Below are 18,061 nucleotides of genomic sequence, written 5' to 3'. Positions count from 1 at the left end.
TATTAATATTAGGAAATACTATCAAACTCATAAAAACCATAAGAATTATTTTGATTTCTGAAGCAACTTGGGAATTAAAAGCTCAGAAGGTTGTCTGACACTGTAATGCAGTTAAATTTGGTCAGGAGCAAAATATTCCCTGAAGTATTTTTCAATGTTGACAAGCTCTTTTGAAGACACTGTGTAAGTCCTGTAAATCAATGGAAGCCTTAATTTACAACTATCTGGAGATTAAAAGATCTCCAATCACTCACATTCTCTTTAAGTAGTTAGGATTGCATTTTGAGGAAATAATAGCAGATAGTCTTAAAGAACGTATTGTGAAACTGAAAGCTTGTATAATAGATATTCTAGTACAAGCAGAATACAAAGGGGGAAGCAGTTGACTCACACCCAACCCTCACTAAACGTTTCACAGATGTTTTTAAATGAGCCACAACCGCTCAGTGAATCAATAATCACCTTCAGACTCTTTTATTACTTTTAGCCTGATCCAAACAAAGCAAAAAAATCTCTTCACTACCACTTACAGTCCTGATTAAGGTACTTCTCTCCCCTTCAAGTACTGTCAAGTTACATATCCCAGTAGGTCAATGCTGAAAGAGCAAGCTCGTAGAACTAGATTGTAGATGTAGCACTAGCACAAAAGAGGGTATATAAACCTCCTGAAGCTCCAGGAATTACTTGCTATACAATACAGTGTCAGGGTGCTCTTCCTTGTTCTGTTGGTAATAGTGCTAAGTAGTAATTTGTTTCCAACTCTTATTAGTAATGAGTTACAACACTCTCCATGTAGAGCACTACCTCTTGCCAGTCCCAATTCTGAATACTGATACTGCACACCCACATACAATGGGGGAAACAAAAGGAACTGAAACACTGATTTCAGTATAAATCCCCAAAGCAAAAATAAATCATTCACATAATAAATATAGTACTTACTGAATACCAAATGATACCAGAGAAACACCCACAACCAGCAAATCCAGTAAATTAAAATAATTCCTGCAGAAGGACCCTTTATGAAGAAATGCTCCAAAAACTGTCATCTAAAAATAGAATTGTTACATGTTTAGTCTATATTTCACTTTATTCAAATTCACATTTAGGCTGTTTACAAGACACTTGCCTGGAGTGTGAATGCATAGAACATTATCTCACTTTCTAAAAGCAACTGAGATATAAAATAATCCCATTATGTACATTAAATCTTTAATTTAAATCAAAAATTCTGCTCAAGCAACACCAGCAAATATGTTAATTGTTTCTCATGTCAACAAATGTTATATTTTGTGTAAGAACTGATTTGGCTGAGGTAATTACACTGAATTGATTTGACCTTTTTTAGAAAAATGACTACAAGAACAATAAAATTTCCATGCTTACTAAACTGTAAGGTCCAGATTCTGACTCCTAATCATTCATAGTATCTCGAGAATTGAAGGAGCTGAAAATGTATTGCAAAAACCTAAGAGTCAAACCTGAGCACAAGGCTGTCATAAAGCAGCATTACACTGCTATTTGCCTTTGGCTCACAGGATCATGAGTGGGTATCTTGGAACAATGTGGAAAATCCCATAGACTGTTTTGTGTTATGTGTGGACAAGGGTCCCCAAGTTTTGCTGGTCTGTAGGGAATATCCAACATTGTTCTTCCTGCTGGACTTTCTCTTCATTTTTTGCTTTCTGTGCCTAGATTGAGATGAGAGAAGGACACAAACGGTATCTTGTGAAGGAACTTGCATGCATCATTTGCAGGTTTCATTAGGAGCCAGTGATAGAGGCTCTGTTAATTATGGCTGCAGACAGAATCTGGGCAGACATTCTCAGGTATCGTAAAGCTGAATTTGTCTTCTGAATCTACGAATTAGACCCTTACAGCAAGTACTAATTAAAAAATGCACAGAGAAATTCGGTTAAGCCATTAGAAGCACAGAATCTGCACTTGAGTAGAATTTTGCGTGGGTTTTTCCACAGTTATGGATTAAGACTGAAACACTGATACTAAAAACTTGAAATTAAAATAACGATACCTTTGAAAAATACCCAGTAGTCAGTTCAGGCACTTGGATTCTAATTTCTTCAGCCTTAAGGTCCTCATATAAAGACTTGAGTACTCTCAGCTAGCCATTGTTTTCCACAGATAAGAAAACTCAATGCCAGCCAGAGAACATCTGATATTGACTGTCAATTTTAAACCCATTGTGCATTTTAAACCCATTACTTTCTATTTTGTTCTGTTCATCAAGATGGAGTTTAAAAGATTTTATTTCCTTTCCTCTTGCAGCAGAATATTACATCTTTCAAGATTGTTCTGCAACATAGAAAAGAGTTACTGTCAATGGCCATTTCAGTCTACTGTGTCACTACTCATGTGCACAAACTTGCAGGCCTTTTGCAGCATCACTGAAAGCTATATACCTGCAAAGGAATGCAAACTACAAAAGATACATTTTTCTTGGAAGCTTTTCTTTCCTTTTTCTCATATTAACTTTTCTTTTCTCGTGATCGAAACACTAAACATTCCTCAGAGTTAGAACAATAAAAATCCTAAAGCTTTGACCTATGCCGTGACATGAGAGATACAATGTAGTTATATTATAACATTTCAAATAAATTCCTAGCTTTTTTCACTTACAGCTGTACTGATGGCTAAACTCATTAAAAAAGCAGTGGGAGTTGAACACTAAAATAACCCTGAATATCAACTTATGCCTATCTACAAATACTCATTTACACTGTCGTATGTTATCAGTTAGCAGCACACAAAGTTTCATGTAAAGACTGCCACAAAAGTAAGGATATGCTAACCCAAATATACAGGTGAAGCACATATCTCTCCATCATTATATAGAGATTAATATTTCAAACTCTACAAACCCCAGCTGAAGCATTTGACTAAAACTCTCTATAGCAACTCATTCTTTGCACAGATCAAGACCGAAGCAAAGCGTAGAGGGGATCTGAGGTGCTGAGCGCTGTGACACAGCCTTCAGTGGAGCAGATGCTGCAGGACACTCACTGAGCTGAGCTCCCAGGGTACCACGGGTGCTGCTCCTTTCCTCCTGCCTGTAACTCCACACCAGTGGGGACTGGTTTAAATGGTGTGGGATTAGCACAGCTGGAGTAGGGTTAAAACCAAAAGGCCCTAACCCGACCTTTACTCTGATGTTTTCATGTTTCCCAAGTACTGCAAACAGGATGGTAAACTGGATTTCAATGCCATGTAGGGATTACATAAGAGAATTCTTAAATGCTTTAAACTGATGTTGCAGCTTTTTGGTTTTTCGTATCCTCATTCATATATTCGACACCATATAATGTGGAAATTCTCATGTCTGCAGAGCAGTCAATCAGATAGAGCACAGGGAGACTCCATATGCTGAGAGTTATTCTGTTTTAATGCTTGTTTTTTGGACATTTTTGAGCTTCTTTGCTGCAGGTGGTAATATTGCCTCTGGTTATCTTAATTTCAATTTCATATACTATTTGCCCGGAAAATAAGGAATGCTGCTGTTACTGCAGGCCTAGCCTTGAATCTACTCCTTGCAGAACACAAACAGCTTCTGTATGACTTGGATACTGTGGAAAGCACAGCACAAAATCCAGCACAGAAGACATGGAGGACTCCAGCCATAAGCAAGCAAAGCCAGTGTCTGAGATATGTTAGTAAAGCAGCAGGCACCGTATATGTACGTGTGTCATGCTCTTGTTGTCCATCACATTTTTTTACGGTACAATTTTATTTTCCTTTATAAATACATGTGAGTGTACAGAACAGCAGAGCTTCATGGAGAAAGTAGAGTCAGGAGCATTAATATTCCGACTATAATGGGCTTCTTGTTTCTTTGCAATCTGCCAGATTTCAGCAGCCCAAACTCTAGAGCTTCCTGCTTCCCTTGGATAACTCTTGAATCACTTAGTGTCAGAATCTTTCGCAGTTAGTAAGAATGTTGCTTTTTTTAACACATTCAGTTATTCCTCTTTATGCCATGCTGTATAATTCTTCTGTCTCCTAGAGAAACACAATTGGAACTGCAGGAGCTATACAATCCACTACTTAGTGCATGTGGAAGTTTACTGATTCTTCTGCCCCAGAAATGGTGGTAACATTTTTTGTATGACTTCTCAAATTCAGAGTTAGGAACTAGTTTGATCTAATGACACAGGTTTTTTCAGTGCTTCATTCTTTCCCTTAGTTTGGCCTTTCTCTAGCAGCAAAACACTGGGTATTTATTTTATAATGATACAAATATTATAAGAATAAGGAATTGTATAGCAAGCTCCTCACCACTGAAAATGAGAAATAAGGGGATAAATGTAAGTCTGAAAGAATATTCGCAAAGATAAAAATAGTCCACTTTTATACAGTACAGCTTATCTTGTAAACAGCCCAAATATTTCATCATTGCATCATTGCATTGTGAAAAGTATGCACAGCAATATGAGCAAAAGCTGGGAGAAGAGGTTTTGTTAAGCTTAATTCTCAACAAGAAATGCAAAGTTTATGTACAGATTCTTAGTGTACCAGAAATTCTTAAGTGTACAGATCAGGATTACTCAACCAAAAACTCATGGTGAATATGCACAGCATGAAACTTTTAGGAATCATGTGTAAATCACTGAAAAAATATTTCGCAAATTCCAAAAAATATTTTGATTTCTTTGTCCAGGATTTTCTTACATGTGAACCTAATCCTTAGTTATATAGCTTCTTTGCCAGAGTAGGTCTCATATATCTAAAATCTGAGTAAGCCCAATGGATATTCTTAATAATCAGTACACAAACTATACATTAAAATGCCAACTTTTGACTCATGCATGGGTAATACATTTAAGCAAGCATATTTATGCCTTTCTGTGTATTTAAATGTATGCCCAAGATAAATGCAAAGTATCTTAGTATATAAAGGCAAGATATCTTGCAAGTCCTATTGCAAGAAAATAGTTATCTACTATTTTAGCTCTGTGAATATAGTTCAGCAAGAGAAATGAGAAATTACATGCTCCCTCCTTGAAAGACTGATTATCTCTTTTAGAAATGCCAGAGCAAAGAGAAGAAAAAGCTCATGCGTAGTGAATTATTTTTCCCTTTTCTGACAACTTCAAGTTTAAAAAGGGTAAAAAATTGATGTAATGACAAAAAAATCAGCTTCTTCATGCACCCAATGGTAAAAAATAACCAATCAAAACTATGAGGAACTGTCAAATAAAAAAATCCTCTGGTTTAAAAAAACTGTAGCTTTGATCGCTTAGAGAAAAGGTGAAGAACACTTCAAGTGCCTTTTCTTGGCAGGTGACACACAAGGAAAATCCTTTTAAACAAACTTCCTTTAAAAACCTGTTACCTTCAAAATGATCTCAAATGTAAACATACTAGTGAAGACATAATCTGCATACCCTAGGATCTGGAAGGTAAACAAAAAGTTACAAACATTATTGCTAAAGCTGCTTTTGAGCTAACAAGGATCAATTAACAATGCATTACCTTTAACAGGATTTCAACAGTAAAGATGGCTGTGAAAGCATAGTCAAAGTAACCAAGTATCTGCAAGGTATAATATGTGCCACAGTAAGAAATCCATCTATTAATAAATTTTTACAATTTAGACCACATGCACAACAACACCTGAATTAATCTAAGTAGGCAGATGGGGAATTTAGACAAAGTAGTTTAAAAAAACAGCTACTGTGCAACCATTTTTATTTACTTCAAAATTTATCAGATACCACTGTGATTAGATATTAGATTTCACCCCTGAAGAGTTAACGGGCCCAATAAACAACACTTTTTCAGTTCAGACTTTCCTCTATCACCGTTCACAGGTACTTTCTTCAGCCTTTAGTAGAGATATAGAATCTTACACAAAGAATAAATCCTTATTAATAATGTCTTTTTAATTTTTTTACCCAAGTATTGCATCAAAAAATAAAACTTCAATGGATGCTTCTAGACTGGATATCATTCCACATTCTGCTGCACTATATTGTTCCTGTATAGACTGGGCTAGAATGTCACAAAGCAAATTAATGAATAACTAAATTACTTAAAATCAGCACTATAACTCTGAAGATTGGAACTTGGAAGATACAGCAGTGATTTATTTGTAGGAAATTTGAAAGAACCCACATAAGTTGCATAGTGGTATGCAAACTTTTAAAAAGATTGTGGATGCGATATTGACCTCACTGCTTCCGACAGGAACACTGCCATATATCTCACTATGACAAAGTTTTCATCCCTTCAAGGTGGCCATATCGCTAGCACCTAATTTAGCAATCAATATGCACTGCAGTAGGGTACTAGTTTAGTTTCAAGGATCCAGCAATCCAGCTAGCAGTTGTGCACAGAAACACGTTGCCTGCAGTTCACCAACTACTAAAATGGGAAGGAAAAACAAAATAAAGAGACAACACAAAAGAAAGTATTCCTATTAGATGATATGAAAGGAAATAACTTTTTTCCCTCATGTTCAGTTGAAGATCACATCCTTCTGTCCCTTGATGTGGCTGAAAAAATAGGGAAATATTAAAGCCATTCAACAAGGATTAAACAGTGAGGAATTAATTCTAGAGTTAGAAAAAAAATGTTTGAAGGTGTTCAAGCTTGTAAACTTTCATTCCCTTGTCGAGCTGTCTGGTTGAAGGAATGTGATCATTCAAGGTAGTAACAAGAAAAATATGCAGGCCTGGTGCATTTGTTCAAGAAGGCGGCAATGGCTTCTTGAAATCACTCTCACATTTTACCTGCCTGTGTCCCAAATAGGAATAATCCTTTCAGTTACCACTGCTCTCCAGTTACATTTTCCTAGTACTTCTCAAGTTACAAAAACAACTATCAGCCCTTCAAGCCATTCCTACAATAACAATTTCAGTATTCCCCACCAGCTCTTACCCATTAGTGTGATTTATTCATAAGATTGCACTTGTCCAATTTCATAGATATGGGAAGCATACAGCTCTACTGAATAGTACATGAAGACTGTCTCTGTGCTTTGACCTCTTTTCACCTTTGAAGGAAGTTTTAGCTTTTTGGTTTTTACTCTTGTTACTGAAAAAGTGCTCAGAAAATGTCAACAGCCAAAAGAGGACTTTCAGAGTCTGCATCTACACTAGCAAGCACTAGAGTGATACAGCCTCTCCTGACCTAGTAAGCCCATCTTTCCATTAAGAGGTGGAATTGTTTCTCTAACTCCATGGCAATACAGATTGATTTATATCTAAGAGGGAGAGGCCTGGAAGTTCTGTCAGAGCATCCCAAGTGTCCCCGCAGATTATTACCAAGTTGCATATTCTCAGCTGTTTGACATCTAATCTAAAGCACGCACAACTCACAATAAAACGAGAGGATTGCTTCACCACTAATACAAGTGCAACAAGCGTAAGACAAGCATTAATGGTCATGAGAGTGGATTTACTTTTGTTTCCCTGTCTCATAATTGTGCATTTGAGTAACAGGCAAGTTTTCTACTACATAAAGAATATAAAATGAGTGATTCAGGAATTTGTTTTAGAACACAAATGTTTACCCACCACATAAACTACACTTTTATTGAATAATAGACATTTCTTAACATAATATTCTTACAAATATTTTGTTTCTACAAGTATATCTAAAAAAGGATGCAGAAACATTTCCAAATTTTCAGGTTTGTATATAGGTTGAAATGGCATTTGACTCTGAATTAAGGCAAGATCTGGGCATGGTCTGATCCTCATCTTGCATGTGAGTTTAGAAAAAAAGTGAAACTTGTTTAGTTTCTGATATGTCTAATCAGGAATCCAAGGATCTTCAGGTCCAATGTGGTGGTACTCCAACTCACTAGTGTGGCCACACTACCTTCTTTGAAAGAAGGGGTAATATCCTTACGAATCATATACTCATTAACAGAGTGATATTCTGAGTTTTCCAAGACCATATAACAGAGTTAACAAAGGAGAAGAGAGGACAGGTCAGAGTCTGTTTACAACGTGTTATAAACAATGATAATTTTAATTTGCATTTTTAAATCAGTGTCAAACACTGAGAGACACTAAGAGCAAGTCAGGAAACGCTTATCATGTAGGTCACCTGAAAATGATGAAAAAAATATTCAAATTATAAAGATTATGCTCAGTTTGAGCATATTTTATTCTGATACATTTATATCTAACATAAGAAAAATATTATGTACATAGTAAATGGTTCTAATACCTAAGATATTCCATCAATCAAGCTACTTCTCTTTAAAGATTTATGTTTTTTAAAGCAAAAAAAAATATATAAATGTATGACTTGAGAAAGGAAAAGGAAAGTTTCTAACTTGAAAATTAAAAACCAGGCGCTAGTCCCAAAAGACTGCTTTCCTGTGAGGGTATATTTATCTTCAGACATAAAAATGAAGGGCTTACAATATTTCGAAAAGAGTGGCTGCGAATTGGATCTTCTGCTGCTAGGGAAGCACTGCTCAGCATGATGAAGACAAGGATGAGATTGGTAAAGATGTGGTGATTGATGAGTCTGTGGCATCCCACTCGAATTCTGAAGAAGAGATACAAAAATATACCATGTGTGCAAATAGAAGTCAGCAGATGGCTAGTATACAACATGTTTTCTATTACTCTGCCAACAGTAACAGAACAGAGCAATCAGCAGCCGCTGAAAGCAGTGCAAATACTGAAGCTACAGCTCTGATTTCTAAAAATGTAAATAAATTTAAAATCCAATCCACCTGTGGTGAAGATGCACTTATCGAAGGAATTTGAGAGAAGACTTCTGAGCTCCTATTGGTTTTCAGTGGGTTATGAATGTGTTTGCATCACTGTGCAGCATATACAGAGGACAATGTCAAAAGGACCAACACTAGATAATAAGCCATTTCAGACCCCCAGTTTAATGTGTCAAAAATACTCATCTGGTTAGATGTGGCCTCGGCTGCAGATCTCATTGTGCTACTTAGAGATTCAACCCAAATCAGAATCTCCTGTGAAGATTTTCTTATAAAATTACAAGTGGGTGTTGTAGATTACAGAGCTGCTAAGTTTCAGCCACATAACATGAAGTGGAACTGTGCATATGGTTAGAGTCACTAAGCCTAAGGCTATTACAAATGCTGTTGAGCACATTGGTAGAGCAAGTCCAGGATTAAATCAGCAAAAAGGCAGGATCTGGTTCATAAATGACTAACAGTGAAGTTGTCTAAATTCTGCTGAAGAATCAGAAGGTTCTTGGGAAAAATTTGTTCTCCTGTAATTAAGCAGATGATTTGAGTATACAGTATCTTAGTTGAGCAAGATCGCCATTTTGGCCTGGGAATATGTAGCATTAGTTGAGGCCAAAAGCAATTTGACATGTTCAACAAATCTAATGTTTTTGTGTTCAGCATATGTGTTCTTAAAATTACTAGTTTAAATAGCTCTCTTTCCAGTTTGTGTGAAAATTCTGACAAGCTTTAGACAACCCATGCAATGAATAAGATACAAGCCCAAAACACTGTATCTTGATCATCACACCATCTTCTAAACTTAATTGTGATGACCTCTACCACTGAGAAGACAGCATTCTTCTGTGCCAAATAACACATATAAATGTAAAAGCTACATTCATTCTGTAGGAACTGAATTTAGTTCACTTGTTCACTTCCACCCAACAATCAGTAACAATTTTTATGGACTACTGAAGCTTGCTTTCTTCATCAGTGTAGAACTGCAAATGCTCTGTAGTTAGACTGAGTGGCGAGATTCAAATTCCCCCCAAAATTCAACTCTTATTCTTCTTGATTTTTAAAATCATTTGTCTTTATTTTCAGTGTTTGCTTGAGATTTGGAAAATGCTGTTACTCCAAGAGGAATATATACATCCTTTCTCTTTTTCTCTCTCCTATTTTCTCTTCTCTTTCCTCACCTGTATTGATCCACAATTTAGTTTACTAGGAATCCTATCACATGTGAAAGATGATCAGATCTTATGTCACAGTGACTAACACACTAAATAGCTAATATACATTAAAGGGTACTTTTCAGACGTGCAGGCTTGATAGACTATATGTACAAAATGCTGTTATCTTCAATAGTGGGAAGTAAATTAATATATATATTAATATATATATTAATATATATATATATAAATTTTTTTTCATTTACTAAGTCATTCAGAAAATTTTAGGAGAGAAGCCAATCTCTCTCCTGTTGAAGATACTGGAGTTCTATTCCTGTCCTCACTAGAAGGAGGCCTGTTCCTTCACTGCTAAACCTTGATGGACTAAAACAGTATTTTTCAAAATTATATTTACGGATTGGTGCGGCTGAAAATGAAGAAGGAACTCCCTTCAGGAATTGGTGTTATTTTCTCCTTCATATGTAGTTCTGATATTCTACGGGGACGTGGGCCTGCTGGTACCTCTGGTTCATCCTCCTCATCTTCTTCATCTTCACCTACTTTAAATTAAACACTTTTTTACTATAAAATAAAAAAAATTGAGGTTTTGTTCATAACAATACAAAAGCATGGCTTGTATTTAAGTATTTATGACTTACAGGAAATATATATTCATAGCATGATTTAAAAAATCTATGAATCAATATATGAACATCCATATAGTTGTCACAAACTTATATACATGTTTATGTGCATATATGGGTGTGTGAATAAGTGCCCTGTGTGCACTAACAGGCTTTACTGGCCCTCGCCAGCCCCATCTGGGGACCCCTCTCACAAGCCCTGCACGTGGGCTCTGGAGCCCAATTTAAGCTCACTTAAGCCCTGACTGTCAGTCCATGCCTTAGCTGTGTTGTAGGGGTGTCCACGCCTGAGCTCTGCGCACTCATTGAGCACTGAGCGCACTCAAAAGGTAGAACAGATTTCTGTAATAGGCATCCAGGCAATCAAACAGAACTGACTTTTAGGTAAGTATGTTCACTGGACTGGAATCAGCTAAGACAAAATTGACCAAACATCGGCAGGCCTGGAATGTCCTTTTTTGCCAAACGTTTCGGAAAACTTTGCTCTCACATCCAGGTAGTATTACCACAGCAGTCTTCAGGCTCATGGTATTAACTCTCATATACTGTTTGTACTGCAGAAAAAGGAAGCTGCAGAAAAAGGTAATACTTAGCAGCTTACAGGCCCATTTATCCACTGATAATAGAGCACAACTTCATCAACTTCAAAGGAACAGATTCAGTGTTCAGGAAGAGCAAGTTCAGGATATTTTAGCAAACAAAATTAAATGTGTTTGTCTTCTGGCTGGTATTCACATACCTGGTACATCACAGGGTGGATAGGGATCTTTATCCTCATCCTCTCCTTCTCCATATTCAGCAATTGTTACCTACAGCAATGAAAGAGATGCACAAGAAGAAAAGTAAATTTAAATATGGCTTGCAGTATAAAGTTCAACAGAAAGCAAACCAAATAAGCTTCTGAGATCAGGAAAGTGATACCTAAGCTTAGTATGAGTTTTCTGAAACAGCGTAACTGAGAACAGAGGAGACCTGACAGTTTAATACATATTTTTAAAAGATGATTTTTCTATAGTCTCCACATACTTCTGGCTGTGTAGGTCACAATCGGAATATAATCAGCAGGCTTTGGTAAAAATTACCAAGGATATCTGAACATTCTACTTTGAATTTATTGTTCACTAATGTCTTTGATTGGATTTATCAGACAAAATACCCACAGGGATCCTAAAATAATATCAATTTTTCTAACATTTCATACTCTGTGAGCTTCCCTTCTCAGGATGTCCTGAAACCAAAAGGATTTGCTGGATTAAGAGACTCCATGAGGATGCAAAGCATCAGAACTAAGTTTCCTTTGCCTGGAAAAAAATGTAGGGATGATGGAGTCATAAAAGAAATTGTACAATGCACAACAATCTTGAAAAGGACTCACTAGCAAAATTAGTAAAAATGCTTCTTAGAAAAGAGATGATTTTTAGAATAAACACCTTACTATCCTTGGGATCCTTTTGGTCACCTTCTGACTTCTCACTTTTTTTATTTTCCAGACTCTCTTTTCTACAAAACAATGCAGTAACAATTACAAAGCACATCATGCAAAGACACAAGATTTTAAGTGAACTATACTCATTCTACAAAAAGTTAAGATAGCATACCTAAAAACCATATAGTAAAATATTTTAAATTATTTGCACAGTTGCAGGTGTCAGAGCATTACGATCTATTGCATTTGGCTGCAATGATCCATTTAAAAGATTATAATTTTCAGTACAATTCCAGAAGATAATCCCTAAAAAATTCAATGTATGGTCATTACTCCTCTCTAGAGGGATAAACTGTGCCCTTGGACTCATACAAACAACTTGCATTGACTTCAACAGGCCTGCACTAACTCTAAAGGAAGGTTTTCTTCTTGTCTATATAAGGCTTTGAAGACTGATTCCACGAGGAGTTGTGCACTGGCAACAACAGATACATTCTTGTTCTAATTGCGCAATAAATCCTATTGTTGCTATGTTCAAATACCAGTTGGCTTATCTCTATGTCCTTAATTCACCCCACTTTCCCAATTACTATCCAAATTTTATCTAAAATCATAGTAATTGGTTCTTATTTTAATGTCTAGGTAAACTCTCATTTTTTCCCTGAGTCCAATATATTTTGAAAATGGTAGAGACCTTTATATAACTAAAGAAAATCCTTATGAAAGAATTCAGTACCCTCCTCTTTCCCTCTCCTACTTATTCAACATGCCCATGCTGTTTTACCTTGCATTCTTTTTCCTTTCCTTTTCTTCAGCTTCTTCTTTCTGAGCTGTATTAAGACTTTCAGCATCTGCCAAGTTATCCACAGCAATGGCCAAGAAGACATTTAGCAAGATATCTATTTCAAGTCACTTTAAGGACATTATGTCTTACTATACTTGTTTGGTTTATTATCAGCATAAACACTGACAATGTGAGAGATATAAAACACATGTTCCCAACCTACAGTGTAGAGATTTGTGATGCTGGAGTGTAGTGCAAATAACACTAATTTAATGGACTAGGTTAATACTGGATGTAAAAAGAGCAGAGATCCATTAGGGTCACTGATTCTAAAATAGCAGAATACTAAATAAACTAAATTCAACTTTATGTTAGCCTGAGCAAGTTTCAAATATGAAACACTGTCTATTAAAAGTGAAGACTGTTGAGGCATTTTGAAAAAATCATTTTTATAATGCGCTGTCTTCTGTGTCTACAACAATCTGTATCAAATTCTGTACTTCTGTACTTCAGTCCATATCAATTAAGTACAAATACTGATACAAGTGCCATATAGTACAGAAAATAGAATGCGTTTGCCCTTTTATCACCTCCTGACCTTTTGAGAACTTCTGAGAATGACACTAGTTTCTGGTGCTACCTGGGGCCAAGGAAGTATTTCGAGTACACTGAAGGTAGGGAAGAAGAATGCTCCAGCAGACTTAATCCTAACTGACTCAGAATTTCTTGGTGCAGATTTCCCTCATCTAGTCCTTGCAATATACAGTGGATCGCGGGCTCCACTGTCAGTGTGGGTCAGAACTAACAGAGGTATATCAAGAATCAAAAGGATGAATGAGAAATTACTGCCACAGAGATAGACTACATCCATGCATTTTCAGAGGGAGAGATGTCAAATAGAGACAAGCAGGTAGAATAAGTCTGTTCTTCCACTGAAGGAAGAAAGAAAAAATTCTCTGGTTTCTGCCATTGCAGTGGATGGAGATGGACTCAGAGATCACTGGAGTTTCATTCATTAGGGAATGGGTGTACAAAGAAAAGTCTATTTAAAGGACTTAGCACATGCTTGAATGCGCTTGCACGTTCATTGCAATTTACTCTCTCCTGGAGAAACCTTGCATATTTCCCTGGCACACAAGCCCATTTGGAGATGTTTCCAGTGAGTGCAAAGGATACAGTTACCACAGATGAAGAGGATAATGAAATATATACAGACTATCATGCCTGATGATGATGGGCCACCATATGCCATTATGCCATCATACATAACAGCATTCCAGTCTTCACCTGTTAGAATCTAAGAAGCAGATGTATTATTAGTAACTCAAGATCAAAAAGAGCAATAGAGAAATGCATTTCCTCTGACCACAATACACAATGAGGCTAACCTTCTGTATACATAAAGCAATATCATAATCTTCATCCATTGTTTTAAAATTTCCATTTAAATAAGCATCTCCTGAAAGCTTGGGTTTAACTCCACTAGCTTTTATTTTATGACATGCATTTAAATCACTGAACTTGAAAGGCAAAAATAATAAAAATAGAAGCCTATAATTTTACTGATTTTGGCATGCAAAAGTAAGAGCCTTGATTTTCAGTAATGCCACATATGTAGTAAAGCCCACAAATGTTCATCACTCTTGAAAACCACGTCAGTCTATGTTTTAATGTTCTCTTTTTTTGAAATAGTGGCCAGAAAACTTTGAATTTGTTAGTCCTGCAAATTGGTCAACCTAATTTCAGTTTTAACAGGGACTGGCTATCTAATCATAAATTATATAATACACATACCACACACATACACAACTGCTATAGCATTTGAAATGGTAGCTATTTTAAACTGAATGGAGCTCAGTGCTGTGAAAGAATTACATTATATTATTGGTTATTGTTTCACATAATTTCATCAAAGTCTAAAATAATTTTATTGGAATCTGTGGATCTCTTGATCCTAGTTAAAAGGATAGTTAACAATGAGGAAACTCCACTTTTTTTCTGTACTACAACAACAATTCTTACTATTACACTTCAGGTTATAGGGGCACTTTATATATATAAGTAACTTCTTAAAAATTATTAGTTCTCTCCTGAGAAAAACATGTAATACCAACTCTCTTTCCAAGTAATTAACTGGTTGATCAATAATATTACACGCAAGCCAATTTCTGAAATTCAGTTTTGGAGAGCTAAACTTATCAAGCTGATTTTCATAGTTGTTGAGCTCCCAACAGGTTGGTTGCTCCTCTATATATTCTGAAACTGAAAGAAGCCTCATTCCTTTGAAAATGAGGCACCCTAAAATCTAAGTAAAATCCAACTCAGCTGAGTTTGAAAGTACAACCTTGACTTTTTAAAGGGGCAATGTCAGGTCAAATGTGGACACTTTTCCTCTTAAGGAAATTTCTCATTAAGATTTCCTTATGTTAAAATTACACAGGAGGATTTTTTGCTTGCTCTGGGCAGCCACCAAATGAAACTTCTACCAAAGAGACAAGCAGTTGACACAAAGTTGAGTCTTGCAGGGTCAGCTTTAAACACTGATCTACAAAGTGTGAAACCAAACATTGTGGTAATGTGCAAAGCTGAATATGAAAATGGCTAGAAAGATGAAACCAGTTACCCTAATTCCAGTATCGAAATTGGGAAAAATAAAAAAAAAAGGATCAGAAAATAGTGAAAAGTAAACTGTAAGTATAGAATTTTAATAAATCTGACAGAGTTTCTTTAAAGAAATTAATATTTAATTTTATATTAAAGTGATATGACCCATATGCAAGTAAGCACTCAACGCTTCTCATTTTTTCCTGCTTGGGAATAGCTGAACTTTTATATAGCTAATGAAATTAAAGAAAACAATGTAATTAAAATAAAAATGTTACACCTCTTTTTCTAGTCATGTATTTGATGGACAAAGGAGATTTAATTTTGTGAAGTAATATGACAGCTATGTTGCATAAATAGATCAAATAAGACATGAAACAAATGGTACAAATGGTGCAGAGTTACCAGAGTACTGAATTTAATGAGCAGAATGTTACTTAAAGTAAACTGAATAAATAGTATTCGTGATTTTTTTTTTTCAGGCAACATGATCACTTAAACAGTTTTGTTGATCATCAAAGGTAAAATGTTTCATACGGGATGAAAGAAAGTTACCTGGAATACAGTTAAAAGAGCTTGCGGAAAATTATCGAAGGTGCTCCGTTTTGTTTGAGTTTCATCAAAATTAAATTTGCCTCCAAACAGCTGCATTCCAAGCAACGAGAAGATTATGATGAAGAGGAAAAGCAGAAGCAACAGTGAAGCAATGGACTTCATTGAGTTTAACAAGGATGCTACCAAGTTGCTCAGGGATGCCCAGTGCCTATAAATTAAAATGCGTGTGTTAACACACACCACAAAAACCCCAAACAAAACAGTAAAAGAGCAGCGCATGATGAACTATTACAAAAGAATTGCTGATCAACCCTCAGCTATCCTTAAAGTTAGCAGTATTAGTTAATCTTACCTTGTTACTTTAAAAATACGCAGGAGACGAACACAGCGAAACACTGAAATTCCAAGGGGTGACATAATTTCCAACTCCACCAAAATGGTTTCAACAATGCCACCACAAACAACGAAGCAATCAAAGCGGTTAAAAAGAGAAACAAAATAAGCCTGTAGGCCCAAGCTGTACATCTTTACTAACATTTCACAGGTGAATAAAGCCAGAAGAACTTTATTGGCGATATCTGGAACAAAATATTAAAAAAACAAAACAAAACAAAACATTCCTGAATTGTCTCATAGATTCCACTGTTATTTTAACATAATAGTACTATACATTCTATACTAGTTTGCAGCCTTTTGCTTAAGAAGGATGTACTGGTTTTTTATGTTGGACTGTAATTGATGCCTAAGTGACAGAAGTTACACAAGGATGTAAAGCTTCCTGCCATCCATGAACTATTCATCTTTCCAATCTGTTGTGCAGTTCAGTTCATTGTTGCTCAGTTCACAGCTTGAGTCCACAATGTAACTTAAGCATCACAGCCCACAGCACGTTCTGCTGTGCCAGTTACCATTTCCTTCGTCATCTTTCAAGCATGGCTTAACAATAAAAGCACAGGTATTTACAGTTTTTACAGTTGTGGAAATCAAATACATTCAGCCATTTCTTGTATCTCCCTTTGGCTGGACTGCATATCCTTCAGGACAGCAAACAACAAGAAAATGGCAAAGTACAGATGTAGCCACTGATAGAATGCAAATATCCACAATCAAAACCAGGACAAATAACTTTTGATTGTACCTTGGATCTGGGTCAGCCAGTCAGGTTGATTATAATGCTCCGATGAGATAGTTAATGTGTTCAGAAAGACCAAGACAATAACCAGCCAATAAAATGTGACAGATTTTACTGCAGCTCTACATTTTCTTCGATTTAATCGATTCCAGCGACGCCAGCGTCGACTGAAAGTTCAAATAAAAACAAGCTTGTTATTATACAGAAAACACATATGAATTTAAGGAGGATTTCTTTTGGTTAGAAAATAGTGCAAGTGTGTATGTATGAGCAGGTGTATTTTCATAAACACGTGCCCAATACTTCAGATAGTTGTGTCAATTATTACCAGTTGCAGATTAGGGAGTGCTAATTTGATATTCCTTTTTTAGATTCCATTATAGATTTTTAAATGTAAACCACAACTTTTGGAGACTCTAATTGACTGAGACATAATTAGATTAAGCTGCATTTAACATTTCATTGAGTAACAAGATACATCTGTCTTTCCAGGCCCCACACGATAGCAGTACAGAAAAACCAATGAAGCAAGTTAGAATTCAAATTATATTTAGTCTGAAAATTTAGGCTTTGAGTTTAACCACAGGCACAATTCTGGCAGGATTAAACATGGCAGGAAAGTTGAGGTCAACTTTTAGAAATCTACCCTATAACATTAGAAATCTCAGTCAGTGACTCCTAGATATTTCTACTAATGCCTTGAAACTATGTGAGCGGGCAAATGATTGTGAAACAAGTAAGAGTAATAATCAAAGACAAGTAAACAGACCCTATCTAGATATGAATTGGATTCACAAGTGAGAGTATTAGCTTAGCTTTGGACTCATAAGACTAGATTTAATTTCTCTGTTTCACTTCTGGGAACTTCAGTAAACCAATTAGTCTCCTTGGGTTGCATTTCCATTTGTGAAACAGGAAGAAAATATATCGCTGAGTCATAGGAAGAAAGGGAGTAGGAAGGACTTGATATTACCTAAAAAGGAGGCATATAAAATTCACACACCCAGAACCAGAGCTGTGGACTCAGATAATAAATTTTAGGAACCCACAACAGCTTTATC

General features: G+C 36.0%; 1 protein-coding gene across 10 annotated transcripts in view; it reads right to left on the bottom strand.

The window, feature by feature from the left end:
- CACNA1D (calcium voltage-gated channel subunit alpha1 D) overlaps positions 1 to 18,061 on the bottom strand; it is a 233,244-nt gene that overhangs the window by 63,002 nt on the left and 152,181 nt on the right. For 8 of the 10 annotated variants that reach the window (XM_032984250.2, XM_032984245.2, XM_032984247.2 and 5 more), the window contains 11 exons: positions 17,007 to 17,167; positions 16,221 to 16,446; positions 15,869 to 16,076; positions 13,886 to 14,006; positions 12,710 to 12,824; positions 11,930 to 11,999; positions 11,239 to 11,308; positions 10,271 to 10,415; positions 8,391 to 8,520; positions 5,488 to 5,547; positions 943 to 1,049 (listed from right to left, as the gene is read on the bottom strand). In XM_032984250.2, the coding sequence (XP_032840141.2) occupies positions 943 to 1,049; positions 5,488 to 5,547; positions 8,391 to 8,520; positions 10,271 to 10,415; positions 11,239 to 11,308; positions 11,930 to 11,999; positions 12,710 to 12,824; positions 13,886 to 14,006; positions 15,869 to 16,076; positions 16,221 to 16,446; positions 17,007 to 17,167 (1,413 nt within the window). Of the gene's footprint in view, positions 1 to 942; positions 1,050 to 5,347; positions 5,408 to 5,487; positions 5,548 to 8,390; positions 8,521 to 10,270; positions 10,416 to 11,238; positions 11,309 to 11,929; positions 12,000 to 12,709; positions 12,825 to 13,885; positions 14,007 to 15,868; positions 16,077 to 16,220; positions 16,447 to 17,006; positions 17,168 to 18,061 lie in introns of all 10 variants that reach the window. The other 2 variants (XM_032984246.2, XM_032984255.2) reach the window with 2 other exon arrangements.

Source organism: Tyto alba, unplaced genomic scaffold (genome assembly GCF_018691265.1).
Source record: "Tyto alba isolate M040663 unplaced genomic scaffold, T.alba_DEE_v4.0 Super-Scaffold_3, whole genome shotgun sequence".
NCBI classification, from domain to species: domain Eukaryota; kingdom Metazoa; phylum Chordata; class Aves; order Strigiformes; family Tytonidae; genus Tyto; species Tyto alba.
The sequence above is the reverse complement of the archived record's forward strand: the minus strand, read 5'-3'. Positions and strand labels throughout refer to the sequence as shown.